General features: G+C 45.8%; 2 protein-coding genes across 2 annotated transcripts; both read left to right on the top strand.

The window, feature by feature from the left end:
* The first annotated feature begins 17279 nt into the window (after positions 1–17279).
* LOC135541201 (claudin-10-like) lies at positions 17280–19346 on the top strand. Its single transcript, XM_064967307.1, has 5 exons — positions 17280–17499; positions 18114–18275; positions 18359–18440; positions 18571–18669; positions 19190–19346. The coding sequence occupies exons 1-5, from the start codon at positions 17280–17282 to the stop codon at positions 19344–19346; spliced, it is 720 nt and encodes a 239-aa protein (XP_064823379.1).
* Positions 19347–22056: 2710 nt separating this feature from the next.
* LOC135541200 (claudin-10-like) lies at positions 22057–24894 on the top strand. The gene is made up of 5 exons (XM_064967305.1): positions 22057–22582; positions 22887–23048; positions 23120–23201; positions 23284–23394; positions 23981–24894. The coding sequence occupies exons 1-5, from the start codon at positions 22351–22353 to the stop codon at positions 24372–24374; spliced, it is 981 nt and encodes a 326-aa protein (XP_064823377.1). The 5' UTR covers positions 22057–22350; the 3' UTR covers positions 24375–24894.
* The last annotated feature ends 1246 nt before the right edge of the window (positions 24895–26140 follow it).

Raw genomic sequence — 26140 nt, 5'->3', positions numbered from 1 at the left:
AAAGATGTAGTAAAGTAAACTGCATAATGTAGCCTAAATATGTAGGGTTTCAAGTTAAAAGTTAAAGAACAGCATAGGCACGATGTCAGGTTTGAGGGAAAAGTGTTGTCTTTGCAGGTTGACATCAACTACTGTTCTGTCTGGTGTATCCTGTCATGGTCGACAGATATGCTTACGAATCACGTCTCTCCTGACCACCGCTTGTTCCATTCATCCATGGGAGAGCTATGGTGCCTGGCTGTTCGCTTAACTCTTCTCCTCTGGCTGGAGGATGAATGGTGACCACGAGGGGCTTACATTCTGAGAGGAACCTGGACAGTGACCGTGACGGGACTTGCATTCTGAGAGGAACCTGGACAGTGACCGTGACTTGCATTCTGAGAGGAACCTGGATGGTGACCGTGACGGGACTTGCATTCTGAGAGGAACCTGGATGGTGACCGTGACAAGGACTTGCATTCTGAGAGGAACCTGGATGGTGACCGTGACAAGGACTTGCATTCTGAGAGGAACCTGGATGGTGACCGTGACGAGGACTTGCATTCTGAGAGGAACCTGGACAGTGACCGTGACGGGGACTTGCATTCTGAGAGGAACCTGGATGGTGACCGTGATGAGGACTTGCATTCTGAGAGGAACCTGGATGGTGACCGTGACGAGGACTTGCATTCTGAGAGGAACCTGGACAGTGACCGTGACGGGGACTTGCATTCTGAGAGGAACTTGCATTCTTCTGAGAGGAACCTGGACAGTGACCGTGACGGGGACTTGCATTCTGAGAGGAACCTGGACAGTGACCGTGACGGGGACTTGCATTCTGAGAGGAACCTGGACAGTGACCGTGACGGGGACTTGCATTCTGAGAGGAACCTGGACAGTGACCGTGATGGGGACTTGCATTCTGAGAGGAACCTGGACAGTGACCGTGACGGGGACTTGCATTCTGAGAGGAACCTGGATGGTGACCGTGACTTGCATTCTGAGAGGAACCTGGACAGTGACCGTGACGGGGACTTGCATTCTGAGAGGAACCTGGATGGTGACCGTGACTTGCATTCTGAGAGGAAAATGGACAGTGACCGTGACGGGGACTTGCATTCTGAGAGGAACCTGGATGGTGACCGTGACTTGCATTCTGAGAGGAAAATGGACAGTGACCGTGACGGGGACTTGCATTCTGAGAGGAACCTGGACAGTGACCGTGACGGGGACTTGCATTCTGAGAGGAACCTGGATGGTGACCGTGATGAGGACTTGCATTCTGAGAGGAACCTGGATGGTGACCGTGACGAGGACTTGCATTCTGAGAGGAACCTGGACAGTGACCGTGACGGGGACTTGCATTCTGAGAGGAACCTGGACAGTGACCGTGACGGGGACTTGCATTCTGAGAGGAACCTGGACAGTGACCGTGACGGGGACTTGCATTCTGAGAGGAACCTGGACAGTGACCGTGATGGGGACTTGCATTCTGAGAGGAACCTGGACAGTGACCGTGACGGGGACTTGCATTCTGAGAGGAACCTGGATGGTGACCGTGACTTGTATTCTGAGAGGAACCTGGACAGTGACCGTGACGGGGACTTGCATTCTGAGAGGAACCTGGATGGTGACCGTGACTTGCATTCTGAGAGGAAAATGGACAGTGACCGTGACGGGGACTTGCATTCTGAGAGGAACCTGGACAGTGACCGTGACGGGGACTTGCATTCTGAGAGGAACCTGGATGGTGACGGGGACTTGCATTCTGAGAGGAACCTGGATGGTGACCGTGACGGGGACTTGCATTCTGAGAGGAACCTGGACAGTGACCGTGACGGGGACTTGCATTCTGAGAGGAACCTGGACAGTGACCGTGACGGGGACTTGCATTCTGAGAGGAACCTGGACAGTGACCGTGACGGGGACTTGCATTCTGAGAGGAACCTGGATGGTGACCGTGACTTGCATTCTGAGAGGAACCTGGACAGTGACCGTGACGGGGACTTGCATTCTGAGAGGAACCTGGATGGTGACCGTGACTTGCATTCTGAGAGGAACCTGGACAGTGACCGTGACGGGGACTTGCATTCTGAGAGGAACCTGGATGGTGACCGTGACTTGCATTCTGAGAGGAACCTGGATGGTGACCGTGACTTGCATTCTGAGAGGAACCTGGATGGTGACCGTGACTTGCATTCTGAGAGGAACCTGGATGGTGACCGTGATGAGGACTTGCATTCTGAGAGGAACCTGGATGGTGACCGTGACTTGCATTCTGAGAGGAACCTGGATGGTGACCGTGACTTGCATTCTGAGAGGAACCTGGATGGTGACCGTGAAGGGGGCTTGCATTCTGAGAGGAACCTGGATGGTGACCGTGACTTGCATTCTGAGAGGAACCTGGATGGTGACCGTGATGAGGACTTGCATTCTGAGAGGAACCTGGATGGTGACCGTGATGAGGACTTGCTTTCTGAGAGGAACCTGGATGGTGACCGTGATGAGGACTTGCATTCTGAGAGGAACCTGGATGGTGACCGTGAAGGGGGCTTGCATTCTGAGAGGAACCTGGATGGTGACCGTGATGAGGACTTGCATTCTGAGAGGAACCTGGATGGTGACCGTGACTTGCATTCTGAGAGGAACCTGGATGGTGACCGTGACTTGCATTCTGAGAGGAACCTGGATGGTGACCGTGACTTGCATTCTGAGAGGAACCTGGATGGTGACCGTGAAGGGGGCTTGCATTCTGAGAGGAACCTGGATGGTGACCGTGACTTGCATTCTGAGAGGAACCTGGATGGTGACCGTGAAGGGGGCTTGCATTCTGAGAGGAACCTGGATGGTGACCGTGACTTGCATTCTGAGAGGAACCTAGATGGTGACCGTGACTTGCATTCTGAGAGGAACCTGGATGGTGACCGTGACTTGCATTCTGAGAGGAACCTGGATGGTGACCGTGATGAGGACTTGCATTCTGAGAGGAACCTGGATGGTGACCGTGACTTGCATTCTGAGAGGAACCTGGATGGTGACCGTGACTTGCATTCTGAGAGGAACCTGGATGGTGACCGTGAAGGGGGCTTGCATTCTGAGAGGAACCTGGATGGTGACCGTGACTTGCATTCTGAGAGGAACCTGGATGGTGACCGTGATGAGGACTTGCATTCTGAGAGGAACCTGGATGGTGACCGTGATGAGGACTTGCATTCTGAGAGGAACCTGGATGGTGACCGTGATGCGGACTTGCATTATGAGAGGAACCTGGATGGTGACCGTGATGAGGACTTGCATTCTGAGAGGAACCTGGATGGTGACCGTGAAGGGGGCTTGCATTCTGAGAGGAACCTGGATGGTGACCGTGATGAGGACTTGCATTCTGAGAGGAACCTGGATGGTGACCGTGACTTGCATTCTGAGAGGAACCTGGATGGTGACCGTGACTTGCATTCTGAGAGGAACCTGGATGGTGACCGTGAAGGGGGCTTGCATTCTGAGAGGAACCTGGATGGTGACCGTGACTTGCATTCTGAGAGGAACCTGGATGGTGACCGTGAAGGGGGCTTGCATTCTGAGAGGAACCTGGATGGTGACCGTGACTTGCATTCTGAGAGGAACCTGGATGGTGACCGTGACTTGCATTCTGAGAGGAACCTGGATGGTGACCGTGATGAGGACTTGCATTCTGAGAGGAACCTGGATGGTGACCGTGACGGGGACTTGCATTCTGAGAGGAACCTGGACAGTGACCGTGACGGGGACTTGCATTCTGAGAGGAACCTGGACAGTGACCGTGACGGGGACTTGCATTCTGAGAGGAACCTGGACAGTGACCGTGACGGGGACTTGCATTCTGAGAGGAACCTGGATGGTGACCGTGACTTGCATTCTGAGAGGAACCTGGACAGTGACCGTGACGGGGACTTGCATTCTGAGAGGAACCTGGATGGTGACCGTGACAAGGACTTGCATTCTGAGAGGAACCTGGATGGTGACCGTGAAGGGGGCTTGCATTCTGAGAGGAACCTGGATGGTGACCGTGACTTGCATTCTGAGAGGAACCTGGATGGTGACCGTGACTTGCATTCTGAGAGGAACCTGGATGGTGACCGTGACTTGCATTCTGAGAGGAACCTGGATGGTGACCGTGATGAGGACTTGCATTCTGAGAGGAACCTGGATGGTGACCGTGAAGGGGGCTTGCATTCTGAGAGGAACCTGGATGGTGACCGTGACTTGCATTCTGAGAGGAACCTGGATGGTGACCGTGAAGGGGGCTTGCATTCTGAGAGGAACCTGGATGGTGACCGTGACTTGCATTCTGAGAGGAACCTGGATGGTGACCGTGATGAGGACTTGCATTCTGAGAGGAACCTGGATGGTGACCGTGATGAGGACTTGCATTCTGAGAGGAACCTGGATGGTGACCGTGACTTGCATTCTGAGAGGAACCTGGATGGTGACCGTGATGAGGACTTGCATTCTGAGAGGAACCTGGATGGTGACCGTGAAGGGGGCTTGCATTCTGAGAGGAACCTGGATGGTGACCGTGATGAGGACTTGCATTCTGAGAGGAACCTGGATGGTGACCGTGATGAGGACTTGCATTCTGAGAGGAACCTGGATGGTGACCGTGAAGGGGGCTTGCATTCTGAGAGGAACCTGGATGGTGACCGTGATGAGGACTTGCATTCTGAGAGGAACCTGGATGGTGACCGTGACTTGCATTCTGAGAGGAACCTGGATGGTGACCGTGACTTGCATTCTGAGAGGAACCTGGATGGTGACCGTGACTTGCATTCTGAGAGGAACCTGGATGGTGACCGTGAAGGGGGCTTGCATTCTGAGAGGAACCTGGATGGTGACCGTGACTTGCATTCTGAGAGGAACCTGGATGGTGACCGTGAAGGGGGCTTGCATTCTGAGAGGAACCTGGATGGTGACCGTGACTTGCATTCTGAGAGGAACCTGGATGGTGACCGTGACTTGCATTCTGAGAGGAACCTGGATGGTGACCGTGATGAGGACTTGCATTCTGAGAGGAACCTGGATGGTGACCGTGATGAGGACTTGCATTCTGAGAGGAACCTGGATGGTGACCGTGAAGGGGGCTTGCATTCTGAGAGGAACCTAAGAGGCAAGCATACGTGAGAAGGTGAGAAATATTCACATTAGCACTGCAGGAAATAGCCGTCACCCAGTGACTGGCTTTCCAAGTGGAGATGATGGATCAGTAAGGCAACTTTTCAGTTCAAAAATCTATTGAACGTACACAGGATCCTGAGAACACTGCCTCAGAATATGAACAGAACATGTTCCAACCCAGTCAACACGAGTGACACTTACATAGGTTTCAGTTACCTAACAAGTTGGTATTGACGGTCTCATCGATAAGGCTGATTTTCTAGTGACGTTTTTGCGCACTTTGAACAAGTACATCTTCCCTAAGCTTCCCCTTTACTTTATGGGTCGTTCCATTTGACTGCAATCACCTTTTGACTGCACCTCTCTTGATTTGAACAAATCTTTCCACATGTTTGACCGGTGAAAACGTGATTGAAATCAAATGGAATGACGCTTATCAATTACACATGGTAATGTTTTAAGTCACATCCTGTGAGAGTTGGGAAATACACCGGTCTGTTCACCCCTATTCTCTGTCACCCCTCTTCTCTGTCACCCCTCTCACTTTGACTCCCAAGTTTGCTTAGGTCATGTTGACCCAGACTCACTGGCCTGTTTAAAATAACGATACATTTGCATTCACTACTCAGCTCCTAAAATAACATAATACCCTTTCATCTAGATCACATATGTCAGAGTCAAGGCCCGCGGGCCACATCCGGCCCGCGAGAAGGTTTTTTACGGCCCCTGGGATGATCTTGATTTATTATTAGAACCGGCCCGCAGACCGCAGCAAGCCGGCAGCCCGCAGATCTTTTACACGCACCAATACTACATTTCCCACAATGCAACGGTGACGCACCGAGCAGTAGGCTGCTTCATTTCAATATTTATTGGCACAGCAGTCGTCAGCATCACAGTAAAATTAACTTTCAGATACCCATCAAAAATGGCAAAACGGAAGGTGGACACTGAGAACCGGGGTTTCAAACAAGGTGGGAGTCGGAGTATATGTTCACGGAGGTAGCTGGAAAACCTGTGTGTCTTCTGTGTGAGAAAGTGTGGCGGTACTGAAAGAGTATAATCTGAGACGACATTATGAAACGAAACACGCGGACAAAAACAAGAATATGGACATGGAACAAAGGCTACAAAAGGCAGAGGAATTAAAACGAGGCCTCAAATCTCGACAGGCTCTGTTCAAAAAAGCCAAATCACAAGGCCAGGCTGCTGTCAAGGCCAGTTTTATTTTGGCAGAAGAGATCGCTAAATCAGCCCGGCCATTTACGGAGGGGGATTTCATCAAAAACTGCATGATTAAAGTTTGTGACGAAGTTTGCCCAGAAAAAAGGCAACTCTTTTTAAATGTGAGTCTGAGCAGAAACACCATTGCCGAGAGAGTAGACCAGTTGTCCATCAATCTAAAAGAGCAGCTTGTGAAAAAGGGAAAAGATTTCATTGCATATTCCTTGGCTGTGGATGAGAGCACCGACATTTCTGACATTGCCCAGTTGTCAATTTTCATCCGCGGAGTGGACTCCAGCCTAAGCGTGACAGAGGAGTTTTTGGCTTTACGTCCTATGCATGGCACAACTACGGGGCATGATTTGTATGAAGAGGTGTCAAGATGTGTAAATGAGATGGAGCTGCCTTGGGAAAAACTCGTGGGTTTGACAACCGACGGAGCACCTGCGATGTGTGGACACAGGAGCGGACTGGTGGCGAAGATACGGGAAAAGATGCAAGAGGAAAACGCGACAGGTGAGCTGACAGCTTATCATTGTATCATACACCAGGAAGCGTTGTGTGGTAAAGCCTTGAAAATGGAGCATGTAATGAGCATATTCGAACAGTCCGGCCCTCGGCTTGTAGCTAAATTTTTTATTTGGCCCTCCGTCCATTTGACTTTGACACCCCTGATCTAGATGATTCCAATCAGAACCCAACAGTCAGTCAGTCTTGGTCTGAGATTTTTCTAAAAGGAAAAATACATGTACAACAGTTTGAAATACTGGGAAATCATTGGCAATTGTAAAAGTAGCCTACCATGCGAGGCTGGCATAGCCTGCGACTTACCTTCAATTTCATTTGGCCTCTTCTGCTTCTCGGACCACTTGTAACCAACTCCAGGTATTTTTGCTGTAACCAGAAGAACTTGTCATTGACTGGAAATCCAACAAAATGTATCTAAATATTGACCTGTAGTGTGTTATTCTGTGTGTTTGTTTTTCATCAGCTATATACATTACACAAAAACTTGAGGGAATACGTGTCATTTTCTTTTGCCAGTGGCTTGTGATTGGTGTCCTTGCCCGAGTGTCTGAAGTCTTTCGGAGGTTCACGATGGAGAGACTTCGCCCAATGCTATAAAGAACCATGCTCATATGGTTCTAAATGGAACCTGCATGGTGCTATAAAGAACCCTTTCTTACAGTTCAATAAGGAACCATTAATAAGGGTTCTATATCGGGTTCTTCTATGGTTACAACCCTTTTTGGGGCTATATAGAACCCTTTTTATGGTTCTTTCTTTATGTTCCAAAGTATTCCCACACATAATAGAGACACCCTTAGAACAGTCTCAATTTGTCAGTTCATGGACTCTACAAGCTGGCTCATGTTTACTCCAATGCTTCCCACAGTTGTCAAGTTGGCTGGATGTCCTTTGGGTGGTGAACCATCCTTAGTACATACAGGAAACTGTTTAGCGTGAAAAACTGAGTAGCGTTACAGTTCCTGGCACCTACTACCATCCCTCGTTCAAAGGCACTTCAATCTTTTGTCTTGCCCATTTACCCTCTGAATGGCACACACATGCCTCAATTGTCTCGAAGCTTAAAAATCCTTCTTTAAGCTGTCTCCTCCCCTTCATCTACACTGATTGAAGTAGATATAGGAAGTGATATCAATAAGAGATCATAGCTTTCACCTGGTCAGTCTATGTCATGGAAAGTATAGGTGTGATTATGTTTTAGCAGATGCTCTTATCCAGAGCGACTAGGGTAAAGTTCCTTGCTCAAGGGCACACCAACAGATTTTTCACCTAGTCAGCTCAGGGATTTGAACCAGTGACCCAACACTCTTAACCACTAGGCTACCTGCCATCAAATATTATATCGGTTTGCGCTTCTTGTGGTCAATTTGCAGTCTTCAAATGATTTGTAATTATGTTCTGGACCCCTGGCCATCCGCTGGTGCCAGGACAACAACCTCTCCCTCAACGTGTTCAAGACAAAGGAGATGATTGTGGACAACAGGAAAAAGAGGACTGAGCACACCCCATTCTCATCGACGGGGCTGCAGTGGAGCAGGTTGAGAGCTTCAAGTTACTTGGTGTCCACATCACCAACAAACTAGGTCGCTCTGGATAAGAGTGTGTGCTAAATGACAAAAGAACAACAAAAAACATGTTGCTATAGCTACTGTCTTGGAGTTTTGTAAATATTTTAATTCAACCAGGTAAGTCAGTTAAGAACAAACCCAGATGACGCTGGGACAATTGTGCGCCCAAAAAAAATAAATCAAGGTGACTTGCAAAGATGAGCAAGTGAGGTGATGTAGTGTCCATAACTAAAGAATCATTGTGGAATCTGAAAAAACACGTATCCCAAAAGCATAGTCTATTTACTACTTGCACATGCTAAAAGGAAGGAAGGAAGGAAGTGGATAGTTAATTAAGAAGGCCAACACACTTAAAGCCTCCAATTCACCGCTTTGACAATGTTTTGATCGAAACGGATCTTCATCAGGTAAAAAAACAAAAACTCACATCCCAAAATATGCACATTTCACCTCACATTAACTTTGCGGACATGATGCATGTTGGGTGAAAAAACAATGTGTATCTCTAATAATGTAAATGTCAACTTTAACTAGGCAAGTCAGTTAAAAACAAATTCTTACTTGCAATGATGGACTAATGAGATTGGTACATTGGTCCAGAAAATATATTTACAAAATGACTAAGTAGGTAACGTGGGGGGGGGGAAACTACAAACACTACAGATTAAAAAAAAATATTATCATAATAATTCCTCTCTCAAAAAACAAGCACACAAGGCACACACCTCTTTTAATGTCTCTAGGATGGTCTCTGCCACCCTCTGGTGACAGGTGGAACCATGACAGAAGGCATGACAAATCAAAGTGACATATTCATGTAAGAAATGGTCTGATATCAAACTGTTGGTTCAGACCTCTAGGAGACATGGTGCACCAACGGTGAAAACAATACAATTCTCTTCTCAATAATAGATTATCACCCCGGTATTGAACTAGGAGGACTGTAGCTTGAACACCAGAGAACACTGAGTGAGGAACCCCTTGCATCTTCCCGGGTGGCCGTCACACCGCTCGGGGGCTGGGATCTTGGGTTCCTGGTGCAGGTTCCCTGGAGGAGCTACGGCGATTCCTGTAGCCCTGGGCGATGAAACTTGGACATTGGCTCCTCCTGGGTTGAGGTTGGACTGTGGTTGGAGTGAGTTGGTAAGTGCCCGGAGGGTCTCTGATATTTGGGAGAGTTGTTCTTGCTGCCGCCCCATCAGTAACCCTTGGTGGGTTACAACATTCTTGATCTGGGTGATCTCTGCTGGGTCCATGTTTGGGCAGAAGCTTGCTGTGACATGGTGAGGTTGGACCCAGCTGCAGAGAAGAGACCAGATGAGGAATCAGTGGTTAATAATACTTTATTGAGAAATGGAAGCCACAGGACAACAGTACACTTGAAAAACCAGTCAATCTGTGTACAACAAATCCTGCATATGCGAATGTATTGGCTAATGGGGAGGCTCTTTTTTAGGGTTGTGGGGTGGAAGCTGTCTCTGAGTAACAGGGAATTCCTGTCCTACGGCTTCCTGTATAGATCCGTGCACCCCCCCCCCCCTCTTAATTAAAATGTAAAGAAAACTTGTTTCATGCGCATCAAAGGCAAGCGTGAATTTAAAATGTTGACTGCTTGTATTGATGAAGGAGTGGAATCGATGAAGTTCCTCTGCTGTTCCCTGGAGTTGAAGAAATACATCATCAATGAAGCGTTTCCAGAGTCTGATATGACGCAAGAATGAATTGTTAGGACTGAAATTCTTCACATTCTTCTCAAACAACCCCACATGCAGATTGGAATAATTTGGTGCCATTTTACTACCCATAGCAGTTCCCTTCTGTTGAATGAACATGTCATTGTTCTGACTAAGAACCTTTTCATGTTTGGCAAGTTCAACAAGTTCAACAGTATGGTTAGAGCTAGGGAGTGTGCCATTGAGTCGTTGACGAAGACAGTGTGCCATGGATTCTAGGCCTCTCTGGAGGGGGATATTAGTATACAGGGGTTCAACGTCAAAGCAAGCCATAAGCATCTCCCCATTGATGTTGTCCATTGTCTTAAGGGTGTTAATCATGTCCATAGAATCGTGTACATATGCAGAGTGACACCACACTGGGTTATAGAACGAAATCTACAAAAGCAGAAATATTTTTAGTCAAGGAACCAAATGAGGGCACAATAGGTCTCCCTGGTGGCTTATCCAATCGTTTGTGGATTTTTGGTAAGGCATGAATAACGCTCCTGATTAGATCTACTTTCATGAATTCACATTATTTTTGCATAATGTCTCGAATTTCCACAAGAGACTTCAGCTTGCAGTGAACAGTGGTGTGGGGTCACGTGACAATTTCTGATAGAAAGTTGGGTGGTTCAATTGTTCCCAGATTCCATTGACATCACGGTTCAACAACACCACAGCTAATTAAGTATGTCATGGTAGCATTGTAGCAAGTATTTCTAAACAAAAAACCTGATCTCTTAAAATGTTCCTTCATTTTTCTATACAAAAGGCCATAGTTGATTTTGGATCAATAGGCCTGGCATATTTCAACTTTCAAGGAGTTTTCCATTTTGCTTGGGTTATTTTGTCTAAAAACCTTTAGGCCTACCTATAGAAGAAGAAAAACAACTCTGCATTCCTGCTCAGACTGGCAAGAGTGGCCAAAAGGGTGTTTGACATCTCCAGTGGCTCTGCAAGCATGGTGAGAAGATATTCTCCGCTGTTGGCCTGCTCTCCAGGCACCATCGCATGAGCCTGAAGCCACAGACTCTGGCCAAACTGGTGTATCTAAATATCAATTCAAAGGCACTTTAGACTGAGTCTAATAGTGTGTCGCACTCGCAAATGCTTCACGATGTATTTCTTTATAGGATATAGCCTTGAAATAATAGAAATAACATAGCGGAAATCATTCAAATCTGTTCCTGTCTGTCTCCTGACCTATTTAGTGTTTATATGCTGTTTAATATGGCATATATTTGAAATGACGAGCACTTCTTACAATCACCCTTTCATGTTTATTATAATACTTGTCAGTCAAATCATATGGTTTGGTTTCAATACTTCAAAACCAAATGGTAGGTTCATGTAGTCACAAAAATAATTCATTTTTGTTCCATCTTGTTCCTGTCTGGCTCCTGACCTAATTAGAGTGTTTAAATGCTGTGTAATATGACGTGTAGCCTAAATGATAGGTCGAACAAAAATTGATGGGTGTTGGTTAAATAGTGATTTTAATTAATGGAGCGAATTTGGATTATTATTTTTTGCGATTTTCTGACCGCTCAACTCTGCTCACATACTCTGGGTGACGTATTCTCTCTCTCTCTCTCTCTCTCTCTCTCTCTCTCTCTCTCTCACACACACACACACACACACACACACACACACACACACACACACACACACACACACACACACACACACACACACACACACACACACACACACACACACACACACACACACACACACACACACACACACACGGACCTTTGTAATGTCTACAACACAGTATACTAATGGTAGGAAAGTGAAGTGGCATTTTGTCAACTGTAGGATCACACTATTAAAAATCAGATTATCTTGTTATCTTATTGTCTCACACACCACATCCTCACCTCCCCTTGTTTATAGAGCTGCACAAGGTCAATGCATCACTCTCTGTAATATATTATTGTAAATGGTTTTCTTGAGAGACGGACTCACTCTTCACAGGTTTTACTCACATTTAAATTTCATCTTAAATGTTTTATTCTGTTTGACTGGCTCTAATTACTGACACAAAGAGGGAAATTAGCCCACAATAGTGACTGTTCAGAGGAAAATGCAGTGTCTTTAATTGAATTGCCCCAACAACATTTCTCCTATTTACTGAGTCAATTTAACAATTGCCGTTCAAGAGTGCAATAGCAGTGGGAGTCATTCAAACAGGTTGCTGAAAGTTGTAATGAGTGCGCTGAGAGTCAGGAAGCAAATTCAGGGAGTGGGTATTTTAATAAATGAAACAATAAACACGCAACGCACTGACATGAAACGGAGCCAATATCACCCGAGGAAAGAACCAAGGGGAGTGACAGATTGTTCACCTTTATTTTACTAGGCAAGTCAGTTAAGAACAAATTCTTATTTTTAATGACGGCCTAGGAACAGTGGGTTAACTGCCTGTTCAGGGGCAGAACGACAGATTTTGTACCTTGTCAGCAAGGGGAATTGAACTTGCAACCTTTCGGTTACTAGTCCAATGCTCTAACCACTAGGCTACCTTGCCTAGGGAAGATAATCAAGGAGGTGATGGAGTCCAGGTGAGTGTCATGAGGCGCTGGTGCGCGAGACAATGGTGACAGGTGTGCGGGATAATAACCTAGATGCTGGAGGGGGAGTATATGTGACAGTAGCGCCTCTCCGACGTGCGGCTCCGGTCGCAGGAAGTGGTCAAAGGGGATGAACCCGGGGATCAGGAGAGGACCGGTCACCCCTGCTGATGAACATGTAACACCAGCTGAAGCACGGGAACCTGACGAGTCAGCTGTGGTGCGGGAACCTGACAGATCGGTTGCCTGGCGATCCGGTGGAGGCATGAGAACCTGACGAGCCAACTGAGGCGGGGAGCCTGGCGATCAGGTGGAGGCATGAGAACCTAACGAGCCGGCTGAGGCGGGGAGCCTGGCGATCAGGTGGAGGCATGAAAAGCTGACGAGCCAGTGGAAGCAGGGGATCCTGGCGATCAGGTGGAGGCATGAGAACCTAACGAGCCGGCTGAGGCGGGGAGCCTGGCGATCAGGTGGAGGCATGAAAAGCTGACGAGCCAGTGGAAGCAGGGGATCCTGGCGATCCGGTGGAGGCATGAAAACCTGACGAGCCTGCTGAGGCGGGGAGCCTGGCGATCAGGTGGAGGCATGAAAAGCTGACGAGCCAGTGGAAGCAGGGGAGCCTGGCGATCAGGTGGAGGCATGAAAAGCTGACGAGCCAGTGGAAGCAGGGGAGCCTGGCGATCAAGTGGAGGCATGAAAACCTGACGAGCCGGCTGAGGCTGGGATCCTGGCGATCAGGTGGAGGCATGAAAACCTGACGAGCCAGCTGAGGCGGGGAGCCTGGCGATCAGGTGGAGGCATGAAAACCTGACGAGCCAGCTGAGGCATGAGAGCCTGTAGCAGTTCCCGGACCCAATGTCATTATCCTGACATAAAAATGTAATTTAAAAAACACTCCCTGATGCTTCCCTTAGGTGAGGTGTTATTCTTTAACGAGTGCGCTGAGATGATAGTGATATATGTGCATATGATGATGTGCAAGTAGAGATACTGGAGTGCAAAAGAGCAAGAGGATAAATAACAATATGGGGATGAGGTGGTTGGGTGTGCTATTTACAGATTGGCTGTGTACAGGTAAGCTGCTCCAACAGCTGATGCTTAAAGTTAGAGAGGGAGATATAAGACTCCAGCTTCAGTGATTTTTGCAATTCGTTCCAGTCATTGGCAGCAGAGAACTGGAAGGAAAGGCGGCCAAAGTAAGTGTTGGCTCTGGGGATGACCAGTGCAGTATACCTGCTCGAGCGCGTGCTACGGGTGGGTGTTGCTATGGTGACCAGGGAGCTGAGATAAGGCGAGGCTTTACCTAGCAAAGACTTATAGATGACCTGGAGCCAGTGGGTTTGGCGATGAATATGTAGTGAGGGCCAGCCAACGAGCATACAGGGCGCCGTGGTGGGTAGTATATGGGGATTTGGTGACAAAATGGATGGCACTGTGATAGACTACATCCAGTTTGCTGAGTAGAGTGTTTGAGGCTATTTTGCAAATGACATCGCCAAAGTCAAGGATCGGTAGGATGGTCAGTTTTACGAGGGTATGTTTGGCAGAGTGAAGGAGGCTTTTTTGCGAAATAGGAAGCTGATTCTAGATTTAATTTTGTATTGGAGATGCTTAATGTGAGTCTGGAAGGAGAGTTTACAGTCTAACCAGACACCTAGGTATTTGTGGTTGTCCACATATTCTAAGTCAGAACCGTCCAGAGTAGTGACGCTGGACGTGCGGGCAGGTGAAGGCAGCGATCGGTTGAAGAGCATGCATTTAGTTTTACTTGTATTTAAGAGCAGTTGGAGGGCACTGAAGGAGAGTTGTATGGCATTGAAGCTCGTTTGGAGGTTTGTTAAGAGAGTGTCCAAGGAAGGGCCAGATGTATACAGAATGGTGTCGTCTGCGTAGAGGTGGATCAGAGAATCACCAACAGCAAGAGCGACATCGTTGATATGTACAAAGAAAAGAGTTGGCCTGAATTTAACCCTGTGGTACCCCAATAGAGACTGCCAGAGGTCCGGACAAAACAGGCCCTCCGATTTGACACACTGAACTCTATCTGAGAAGTAGTTGGTGAACCAGGCGAGACAGTCATTTGAGAAACCAAGGCTATTGAGTATGAATGCGGTGATTGACAGAGTCAAAAGTCTTGGCCAGGTCGATGAAGATGGCTGCACAGTACTGTCTTTTATCGATGGCTTGTTATGATATCGTTTAGGATCTTAAGCGTGGCTGAGGTAGCACCCATGACCAACTCAGAAACCAGATTGCATAGTGGAGAAGGTATGGTGGGATTTAAAAATGGTTGGTGATCTGTTTGTTAACTTGGCTTTTGAAGATTTTAGAAAGGCAGGGCAGGATGGATATATGTCTATAACAGTTTGGGTGTAGAGTGTCTCCCCCTATGAAGAGGGGGTGGCAGTGAAGCCTAGTGGTTAGAACATTGGACTAGTAACATGAAGGTTGCAAGATCAAATCCTTGAGCTGACAAGGTGCAAATCTGTTGTTCTGCCCCTGAACAAGGCAGTTACCCCACTGCTCCTAGGCCGTTATTAAAAATAAGATTTTTTTCTTAACTGACTTGCCTAGTTAATTAAAATAAATAAAAACAGGGAGATGACTGTGGCAGCTTTCCAATCATTGGGGATCTCAGATGATACAAAAGAGAGGTTGAACAGGCTAGTAACAAGGGTTGCAACAAATGCAGTGGATCATTTTAGAAAGAGAGGGTCCAGATTGTCTAGCCCAGCTGATTTGTAGGGATCCAGATTTTGCAGCTCTTTCAGAACATCAGCTGTCTAGATTTGGGTGAAGAAGAAGCGGGGGGCTAGGACAAGTTGCTGCAGGGGGTGCTGAGCTGTTGCCCTGGGTAGGGGTAGACAGGTGGAAAGCATGGCCAGCCGTAGAAGAATGCTTATTTAAATGATCGACTATCGTAGATTTAACAGTGGTGACTACACTGCAGACAACTAACAGAGTTTTTGGAAAATGTGGTCACATTCTGTTACCAAACTTTACATCTGCACTGTTCTTCGAGCAAATGTGTTTTTGTCAAATTTGATGTGGAAATTGTTCAAAGTAGTCCTTGTGCATTAGACTGAGTCTCAGCCATTCTGTTACAGTGGAATTGCCCCGTAGCTATTCATTCAGTTCTCTATAATAAATTCTTTGGTCTTTAATGTAAAACTGGACTTACAGTTTTTGGTCAATATGTAACCAGCCATAGGAAAACACATCCACAATAACAGGAAACTAAGGACAATATGTGTGATATTGCTCTCTCTCTCTCTCTCTCTCTCTCTCTCTCTCTCTCTCGACCTCCCTCCTTCAATGGGAAGCCCTTGTTTCATTTCTGACATCCAAACACCCCCTATCCACAGGAATGACCATTTCTACAGCAAAAATAAACAAACATGACAAAACATGCTGGCATTTGCTGAAATACCAAATTCCACCTCATTTTCAACATACAGAAACAACTACTTTCCTTCCAACTGCACTGATGTGAAGGACATAAAGCAGTGAATACTTGCCCTTTCACCAATCCTGTGTTTGTTTGATCTGGATATTGTCAGATAAAACAGAGAGAGGAAATGCCCCTATTGAAGTTTTCGCATCATGGCTCAGGACACCCTCATGTGGTTGCATGAATATTTATATCTTCTCTCCACTGGGTGGGGCTATGAGTCAACAGATAGGCCGACCGAACACCAGATAACTGCAACATTTATAAGATTGGTATGAAACATTTATAGCAGGACATTTTATAATCAAATCAATTAATTGTATAATTTCAACTAGCATAATTGTAAAGAAACTATGTAAAACTAACCGATGCAACGAGTGAACAACGGTCTTCCTCTGTCTATCTATATGCTGAGCAGTTGCTTATTGTCAATTTTCTGTCATACACATGTCAGTGTCTTAGCTCTGTTTCCTGTCCACCAGCAAACATGTCAAATCCTTTCAATTAGCCCCATCTCCTACTGATCCACTCACTGACCCCCCCTCCTCTCACTCAAATGACTACTGTGGAGTGATGTGTGTGTGTGTGTGTGTGTGTGTGTGTGTGTGTGTGTGTGTGTGTGTGTGTGTGTGTGTGTGTGTGTGTGTGACTGTGTGGATGGGTGGATGGGTATGTGTGTGTGAAAGAGAGAGAGCATGTGTCTGTGTGTGTGTGTTTGACTCACTGTGTGTGTGTGTCAGTGTGTGTGTCTCGGTGTGTGTGTATGTGTCTCAGTGTGTGTATGTGTGTGCATGTGTCTCAGTGTATAAGTGTGTGTGTGTGTGTCAGTGAGTAATGTGTATCCTTGGGATTGGTCCACAGGTAGAGGTGCAGAGTCTTGAACACAGAGCCCTCCCTGTTGAACATAAACCAGGCTACGACATCTTAACCACTGACACACTTCACCTCCTAACCATTCATCCTGGACTGCCTCTCTGCTCTGTTCTCCATGCACTGTCCTCCACAGTATACAGTCTCATCTACCACAATTGCTGTTTACCAGCTTACCTGACCCAGCTCTACAACAGACAGGACAGGACTGAGGAGGATGAGTAACATGGCCACGGAGATCGTTGCCTTCATCCTGAACATATCTGGATGGATCCTGGTCTGCTCCACGTTGCCTACTGACTACTGGAAGGTGTCCTCCGTGGATGGGACGGTCATCACCACGGCGACCTTCTGGTCCAACCTGTGGAAGACCTGCGTCACGGATTCTACAGGAGTGTCCAACTGTAAAGATTTCCCCTCCATGCTGGCTCTAGATGGTCAGTCCAAACTTTAGCTGGTTGCTATTTTTCCTGTGATGTTGTATTGTCATTGTAATTGTATGCGATTATGTGTATTTTTGTGTTTGCATATGTGTTTGTGTGTGTGCATGCGTTTGTCAGTTTGTGATTATAATGGAGATATATATATATATATGTGTGTGTGTGTGTGTGTGTGTGTGTGTGTGTCTGAGAGAGAGAGAGAGCGCAAATACGTCACCCAGAGTGTGTGTGTGTGTGTGTGTGTGTGTGTGTGTGTGTGTGTGTGTGTGTGTGATTTCTTTGACCTAATCACAGATGTGTTACATCTTAAGCATCCGTCTCCTGGGATGAATGGCTGGCTCTGAAAAAAGTGGTATTTGGAATTTGATAACCCTATCGGTTTGTTGGCTTAAGGCCAAGAGCCTCTAAAAGATACACTACCAGAGGCCAGAGACACATTTGAACCGGGTGTTCAAGCTGCCATTTGAGGATACAATGCTTTTAAAGTGGCAATGAGAGGAAAACTGAGAAAGTCAGAGCACTTTTACAAGTGTGAGATAACTCTGTGTTTGTCTCTTTATCTCTCCCTCCCTCACACCCACCCACCCACACACACCCACCCACCCACCCAGTGTATATCCAGGTGTGTCGGGGCCTGATGATTGCGTCTGTGTGCCTGGGGTTCTTTGGAGCCACCCTGGCCCTGATGGGAATGAAGTGTACCAGGATCGGAGGCTCAGAGAGCACCAAGGCCAGACTAACAGGCCTCTCAGGCCTTCACTTCATACTCAATGGTGAATATTCATTATATTGTGTGCTCGTTGAACTACTCCTTGCTATTTAGACCAGAGCTGAGTCCTCTCTGTTTTCTCTGCAGGGCTTTGCTCCTTGACTGCATGCTCCCTGTACGCACACAGGATCACATCAGAGTTCTTTGACCCACTCTTTTTTGCTCAAAAGTAAGTGCTCAGCTTAACTGTGCTACTTAATGTCCTACTGCACTGCATGTAGACAAATGAAATGCAGTGAGCACATGTATTTACTAACTGGTCACTGGCTTTGCCGGCTATGCCGTCCTCTCGTTGCCAGGTTTGAGCTGGGTGCAGCGCTCTTCATCGGCTGGGCTGGCTCGGTGCTCTGCATTTCAGGAGGACTCATATTCTGCCTCTCCTTGTCAGAGAGCTTCAGGCAAGTTTGTACAATTAATTAAACGATGATCAATTACAGAAAATGATTACTTTGACCGACGTGTTTCCCCCCCTTCCATTTACTCAGTGTGTTATGTGATCTGTAAGTACGGTACGTATCTCAACATCATGTTGACTGAGACACAGAAATGGAAAGTTATCTATAATAGAGTAGACGGATCGTAAAGCTTGTCATTCAGTAAGTCAATGAAGCAGTTTAATTTGAACTGTAATTAAGTTGTTTAAGTACTGGGATATTCAGGGATCACTGTCAACATCTTGTCTCATAGTGATAACAGTATAAGGACATGCACTGTATGTTGATGACTGAATGTTTTCTTTGTGTATAGTATCAACGTATTTATGTGAAAGTCACCTTGGCTAGGGGGCCTAGGGAACTAGTGTATGGGGTGGGATGAATTGGCCTAGATCCGAAGACTTCTGTCTTCTGAACTAGAACTGTTTTACCATGGAAATGGAATGTATATCTCAAAGGAGTAACCCTTAGTGTTTTCCTCTAGTCGAGCAGAGTGCTCCTACAGTGGTGGTACGTCTATGGTAACCAAGCGTCACAAACCCTGCAAGTCTGCCAACAGTTTCTACAAATCGCCAGTTTCCTCAGACCCCCGAGACCCAGCAGAACACTCAGGGCAGTTTGGAAAGAACGCCTATGTGTGACAACGGACGGAACACTGGCATTGCCATATGGTCATATGAGGTGACCATGGACTTTTTGACCCTTGGGCTAAGCTTGTTGAGGTCACCTTTTCATACCTCTTCAACCAGAACCCCAATTCCTTATTGAGACGGATTCCTGTGTGATTACATTACCTAGGGGTGTGATTCATGCTACCTGCTTTTATTTTCCTTAATATGGAACCTCTTTCCAATGCACTGCTCATGGAACATGGTTTTTGATATCTTCTCTGCCAAAGGAGACTCATTGCTGTCTCTGTGCCTCTGCTGTATAACTGACTTGAACAATGTCACCCCCTGTGGCACAAACAATGCTGGGGGAAATAACCCCTGAAATCAGTAAGAGGAAATAGACAAGCTGTTGGCTGCTCTCTAAAGCCACATTAGGTAATTGGCCTCTTCTGTCAACGGGCGATAAACAAAAGAAGTCAGATAAGCTTGTTTTCTTCACAGAGCAGGACATTCGGTTTGGCTCGGATCACAGTATAAACTCCCGGGTCACCTTGAAAGGACAAACGAACTGGTGCTCTTCCAAATCCATTGTTGTTCATTAGATATGCCTCAAGAGCAAATATCAGGAATATGTGTCCGTTTGAGGTCATCTAGAAACATTACTCAATTGGTTAATTCCTGTACGTCTCCCAATATGTTGTAATCAGTGGCAATGTCAATAAATGTTTTTTTTTTTTTGCATACAAGGAATTCAGTGATCATTTTCTCTGAATGATCTGGTGAAAGAACATTAAGTCAGTATAAAGGAAAGGGGGATTGAATAAGTAGACTTTTTAATTGGGGGATTTAACACTTTGACATGGACCTCTGTATGAGTGTCTCAAGACAACTACCTCCGGAACTCAACTGTGGAGCCAATGCCTGTCTGCCGTATGCTGTCACTCTTCAGCAGACCACAAGTGAAGCCTAGACGAAGAAAGAGTCAATAGAGAACATTGTGTGCTCTCAAGAAATGTCAAGTTGTTGTATTTTTGCAATATACCTCACACTGAAAGATGGCCCCCTACGTTCCGTTGTCTCGACTGATCACAGAGTTACCAGTCAACAGCAGTCCTGCCCCAGTTGATCTCTGTTCAGACTCAGATATGAGAATCGAAAGTTTCCTCCACCGCCTGCCATCTATCCCACCTTCTGATCAATGGAAACCTTAACCCTGTTACTTGAATCCTCTTGGCCCTCCGAGCCGGGGGACTCTCACCAGCTGGCATAGAGCTACAGCTGGTAGCCGCCCCGTGCTCCCTGCTCCAGTCCTGTGTATCCGTAAACAAGTGTCGGGTGTCCCGCAGCTCTGGTTGGTCAGAGGACCGACCTACTCTGACTACACTACTAAGTTAGGATGATAGCCAGACATCGAGACAAAATCAATAATGGTGAGTGATTTCACATTTTGATGTCCATATTTTTCAGAATGAATCCAGAGATGAATTCACCATTTAAAAAATACACAGTTTTATTGCATGCAATAAGTCTAAGATTCCTCATTTGTATGGATTGAAGCATCAGAAGAGCCACATGAATCCCAAGCATCCCTAATTCATGTCTATTTTATTACATCAGATTCTAAATTCAAACATGAAGGCCACCAGCAGAATCCTTGCCCCAAAAAGCAGTTTATTTATGCCAAATATACAGAAAATCCATTATGGACAATACTTCTAAACATACAAAAGAATCAAGTACTTTTCCGTACAAAATACACAAGTTGAGTGTGATTTATTATTATTATTATTATTATTTGGACTGTGGTTGAGGTACAGTTTGGCTGCATTTCAACAAGACACCACCAGAGAGCAGTATACCTATACTTTTATTTAGAGGACAATCGAGTCAAACTATTGACAGATAGAAATTCAAACAATGTTCTGTGTATGCATCTTTGGATGGAATCTTACTTAATATTTCTTAAATTCTCATGGTAGGTTATTCTGCAGCAGGTATTTGTGCTTTATAACCCATAATTAACGTGAGGCCCTGCCACAACCACTCTTTAGTTCTTTCTCCGTTATTAGCCCATCATTAATGAAAAGCATGAATTACCACCATATAGGTCCATGCATCACAACAGTGGGTCCATTCCAATCTCCCATCTACTTTGCCGATAACTTTGCCAATAAGCCGAGGGACCCGGTACAAAGAAGACCCTTCTCATCTTCACTCACCACAAGAAAATCCATCACTCCCCATGCAACTAATACCATCAGAGAGAGCCGTGGATTTAAGCATAATTATATGAGGCCAAAGACGTTATGTTTTAATTATATAAGTGAAGCAGGCAGCACACCTAGCTAATAACCTACCGCAGCACGAGGCAATGTCAACGGACAATGGAAGCGCTTCAGCGGACTCTGAAGTTGTAATTCCTCAGGTAATGAGTTCTTATTGAACTCGTTAAGGTCAGACCAGCACTGTATTTAAAATAATAATCATCTTGAGATGAGGTCAAGTTTTGCCATAGCCTCTGGGTCGTACTAGGTCATGTTTATGTCCTTTGAATACATTTGATCAGAATAGGTCAAATAATTCAAAACCCAAGGAATCAGCTTGGGACATAAGAGATGGGAGGTTTCTGAAACGTGAGATAAACACTTAGGTCAACATTTTCAGCATCCAAAAAAAGGTTCTGGAAACCTGAGCAGCAACAGACCCATAGCCACCCTCATGCAGTATGGGAAAAGTGACGACCAGGTACAGCAACAAAAATGACTGTCTCCTTAGTCATACTGAGCCCTGCTACCAAGCTGACTGGGATGAGCAGGTTTCTTCCCTATCACAGCACAGTACAGCAGGAGACTCGGGCTCCACTGGACGGTGGCTCCACCAAGGAGACACACCATCGTATAGACGAGAGAAAAAGGAATCGCCAATAAGTCAGATCTTGAGAAAAGAGACGCAACAGCGACGGTCGTAATAAGACAACGTGAGGGTTATCTAGATATAGAGCAAATAGACTGACTCCACACACCAGAGTATCAGGATGAAAATCCGCGTGATGCAGATCTGGGGCTTCCTGATGACAGTGCTGGGTTGGATCTTTGTGGCATGCACCATGGCCATGGAGGGCTGGAAGGTCACGTCCATCGGGGGCATGGGTGGCTCGGCTGTCATCAAGGTGGCCTGGTACTGGTCTAACCTGTGGAAGGCCTGCTTCACCGATTCCACTTCTGTCACCAACTGCCAAGACTTCCCTGTGCTCTGGTCCGTGGACAGTAAGTACTGTAGAGACATGCATCATATATTGTGTTCTAATTCTATTTCTGTGGTGGGCATGAAGTCGTATATCAACAAGAGGGACACATCTGAAGACAGTCTATTAAGCTCATTTACCCCACCAAAAATAGGCTTTAAAACCAATTCTGTTCATATGTGACTATTACTGTACTCTATCTTTTAAGGAAACTTCTTTAAGTTTAGACTGTTTCAGTACAGTGACATTGGGTATTCCACTGAAGTTATAAAGCCTACTGTAGTGTAAAATGTGACCGTGCGTTTGGTTGTGTTCTAATCAACCAGACCACATCCAGATTGTGAGGGGCCTGCTGATGGGTGCTCTGTCTGTGGGGATGCTGGGGTTCGTACTCAGTCTCATTGGGATGGAGTGCACCTTCCTCGGGGGCAAGGACAAGGCGAAGCACAGGAAGCTCTTCACTGGAGGAGTCTGTCACATCATCAGTGGTAAAATCACCTGCTAGATGCACACTGTAGCAGATTGAGAGTAGCTGACTGACTCACTTCGTCTTATGCAGGCTTTCTGGCTGCGTCGGGATACGCTGTCTACGCAAAATACGTCTCTGGGGAATATTTCAACCCCTATTTGGACGGATTAAAGTAAGTTGACCTGGATGCAGGTTTTTCCATTCAGTTACAAGATAATATTTATTGATTCTCTCTCTCTAACACACCAACACAGGTTTGACCTGGGGACTCCTCTGTTTCTTGGCTGGGTGGGATCAGCTTTTCATATGACAGGGGGTTGGTTCTACTTGGTCTCTGTGTGCAAACTGCTCTGTGAGAACGAGAGGTGAGTACAAGCATAACCAGCCTCATCATCAAATCAAAGTTTATTGTCACGTGCGCCAAATACAACAGGTGTAAACCTTACAGTGAAATGCTGAATACAACAGGTGTGCACCTTACAGTGAAATGCTTACTTACAGGCTCTAACCAATAGTGCGAAAAAAAGGTGTGTGTGTGTGTGTAGGTAAGTAAAGAAATAAAACAACAGTAAAAATACATTTGAAAATAAGAGTAGCAAGGCTATATACAGACACCGGTTAGTCAGGCTTATTGAGGTAGTATGTACATGTAGGTATAGTTAAAGTGACTATGCATATATGATGAACAGAGAGTAGCAGTAGCGTAAAAGGAGGGTTTGGCAGGAGTTGGGACACAATGCAGATAACCCAGTTAGCCAATGTGCGGGAGCACTGGTTGGTCGGGCCATTTAGGTAGTATGTACAGCACAATTGGTTAGGAGCCCGCAAAATGTTGGCCACCTCCTCCGGCACCATTTTCATCAAATTTTCATCATGAAATAGTTATTAATTTATTCATAACACACTTGTCATTGATTTGTTCTTTCTCATTTTGTGTATCATCTCTCCCAGCGAAACTATAGTCATCCCTGAACTTCCTGAGGTTGAGAGGGACCAGGCCAAGTCCACCACAGTACAGTCCCCAGGATCCCAGATCACCTCAACGATCAAGGTTCCATCTGCATCTAAGATTTCTTCAAAATCTGCAGGCTCAGATGTGTCTGCCATCTCCTCAAGGTCTGGTCAATCCGGTCGCGCGTCCAAATTAGAGCGGTCTGGACGGTCCTCGAACTCCAGGCAGTCCTCGAAATTTGGCAGTGGGTCTTTGACGTCTGGTCATCCATCGAGGTCTCATGGGTCAGTGCACTCTGAGGTGAGCAGAGGCAGTAGTAGTACAGTGTCCTCTTTATCCAGTGGGTCAAGAAGGAGCAAGAGAGAACCGTTTATCAAAAACTCCTATATATGATCTGGTTCTGTTCATACTATGTGTGATTGTGACTGGACCGAACTGAAGTAACAATTGTATATACTGTGTATGATGATTAGTGCTGTCAGAGTTAATCCGTTAACTCAAGTTAACGTTTTTGAATTTTAGTGAACTAATGTTTTTGAATTGCGATTAATCACATTGTCTCTAAGCTTTCAAAATACAGTGAAAACATCCAAAGTACATAATTTATACAGATAAAAACAACAATTCGATGTCAAAACAAGTTGACAAGGAGGTTCAATTAAGTGGACAACTTTGGACAACTCAATTTGAGCAAATTCTGAATTTGAATCACAACAAATCCTTTGATTAACTCAATTAAATGTTTGAATCGTTTGACAGCCCAATAATGATCCAATTGTGATTCTGTATGTGGGGGAAAGTCTCTGTATCCAATGGCCTGTTTCCTGGGAATGTTTCACTTTCATCAAATGAACTGCTTCATCACAGTCATTGTATTGCTATTGATAATGTCATTAAAGCTGTTCTGCCTTTCGTCAAGCTCTCTCTGACTCCGTGTTGTTGTTGTTCTCCCTTTTCAAACGATTCAACTGTAGTCTAATCAAAATCAGTATATTTTAAGATATAGAAATAATCACCAACTCTTTTAGATGTTACTTTCCTAATATTGTCAGCACAGTCATACCTGCCAAAGCAGTCAGGGAGGTTTCCTGTAAACAGTCTCTGTTTTTGGTGTTGCCACTCTATTCTGCCCGACACTGTTTCCTATTTGAACTAAGAGTGATATGCCGCACAGCTGACAGACCGACGTTCCAATCTTGTGCTAAGTGAATATGGAATCATTTTTATTGAATGCATTTTTGTGAATTCCGTGACTGAAATCAGTAACTTTGCAATAGATCCAGTAACTTACCCCCGCTAGTCCTTGTGAGCGATCCTCTCCACCTGTCCAGACAGAGGAATGTGGAGGACGTTGGTTCAGATCCTGGGCCTCGAGGTGTTCATGCTGGACTGGGTGATTGTGGCCTGCACCCTGGCTATCGACTACTGGAGGGTGGCCCAGGTCGGGCGCTGGTCCAACCTGTGGAAGGACTGCTCTGAGGACTCCACCACTGTAGTCAACTGTGTGGACTTCTGTGGACAGTGAAACGTGGTTTGAGTACTAGAATCTCTCGTCTCGTATCTGGTATCTCTGTGTGGAATAATCAGGAGTCTTATGGGTGCAGTGTCTGCTAATATGAATTTTTCTCTAAAACTGTATGGGAATGCCAAGCTGCTTTTTGCCTACATTTTCCCTACTCAGGTATAATATTGGATCTACTCTTTGGCTTGGCCTCGTGAGAGGCTTCCTCATCATATTAGGACCCATTCTGTTCTCTGCCACTATATTCACAGTAGCCCATTCACAGTACAGTATAAGCGACAATAAGCATACATGCCTAAGTTACATACACCACCACATAAGCATGCTTCTCTAAGTATTGCCTTACCTCTCTAATCTTATTACATTTGCACACACTGTATATAGATTTTTCTATTGTGTTATTGACTTTATGTTTGTTTGTCCCATGTCTTATCCCATCTCTTGTGTTTTGCTTTATCCTGGACAGGTCATAGTTGTAAATGAGAACTTGTTCTCAACTGGCCTACCTGGTTAAATAAAGGGGAAATAAAATTAAAATAAATAAATGAATGGTGTATTTTCAGTTATCAGTCTACAATGCGATTTGCGTAAATGTTGAGTGCATGTTTTCTGAATATATCTTAATTCGCTTTATATA

This window comes from Oncorhynchus masou, chromosome 6 (genome assembly GCF_036934945.1).
Source record: "Oncorhynchus masou masou isolate Uvic2021 chromosome 6, UVic_Omas_1.1, whole genome shotgun sequence".
NCBI lineage: Eukaryota > Metazoa > Chordata > Actinopteri > Salmoniformes > Salmonidae > Oncorhynchus > Oncorhynchus masou.
This window is presented reverse-complemented; position numbering and strand designations above follow the sequence as displayed.

Coding starts and splice junctions, on each gene's coding strand:
- LOC135541200 (XM_064967305.1), top strand. CDS start 22,351: ATGAAAATCCGCGTGATGCAGATCTGGGGCTTCCTGATGACAGTGCTG. Junction 22,583..22,886: donor TGTGCTCTGGTCCGTGGACA/GTAAGTACTGTA, acceptor CTAATCAACCAG/ACCACATCCAGATTGTGAGG. Junction 23,202..23,283: donor CCCTATTTGGACGGATTAAA/GTAAGTTGACCT, acceptor ACACCAACACAG/GTTTGACCTGGGGACTCCTC.
- LOC135541201 (XM_064967307.1), top strand. CDS start 17,280: ATGAGTAACATGGCCACGGAGATCGTTGCCTTCATCCTGAACATATCT. Junction 17,500..18,113: donor CTCCATGCTGGCTCTAGATG/GTCAGTCCAAAC, acceptor CCACCCACCCAG/TGTATATCCAGGTGTGTCGG. Junction 18,670..19,189: donor TCCTTGTCAGAGAGCTTCAG/GCAAGTTTGTAC, acceptor GTTTTCCTCTAG/TCGAGCAGAGTGCTCCTACA.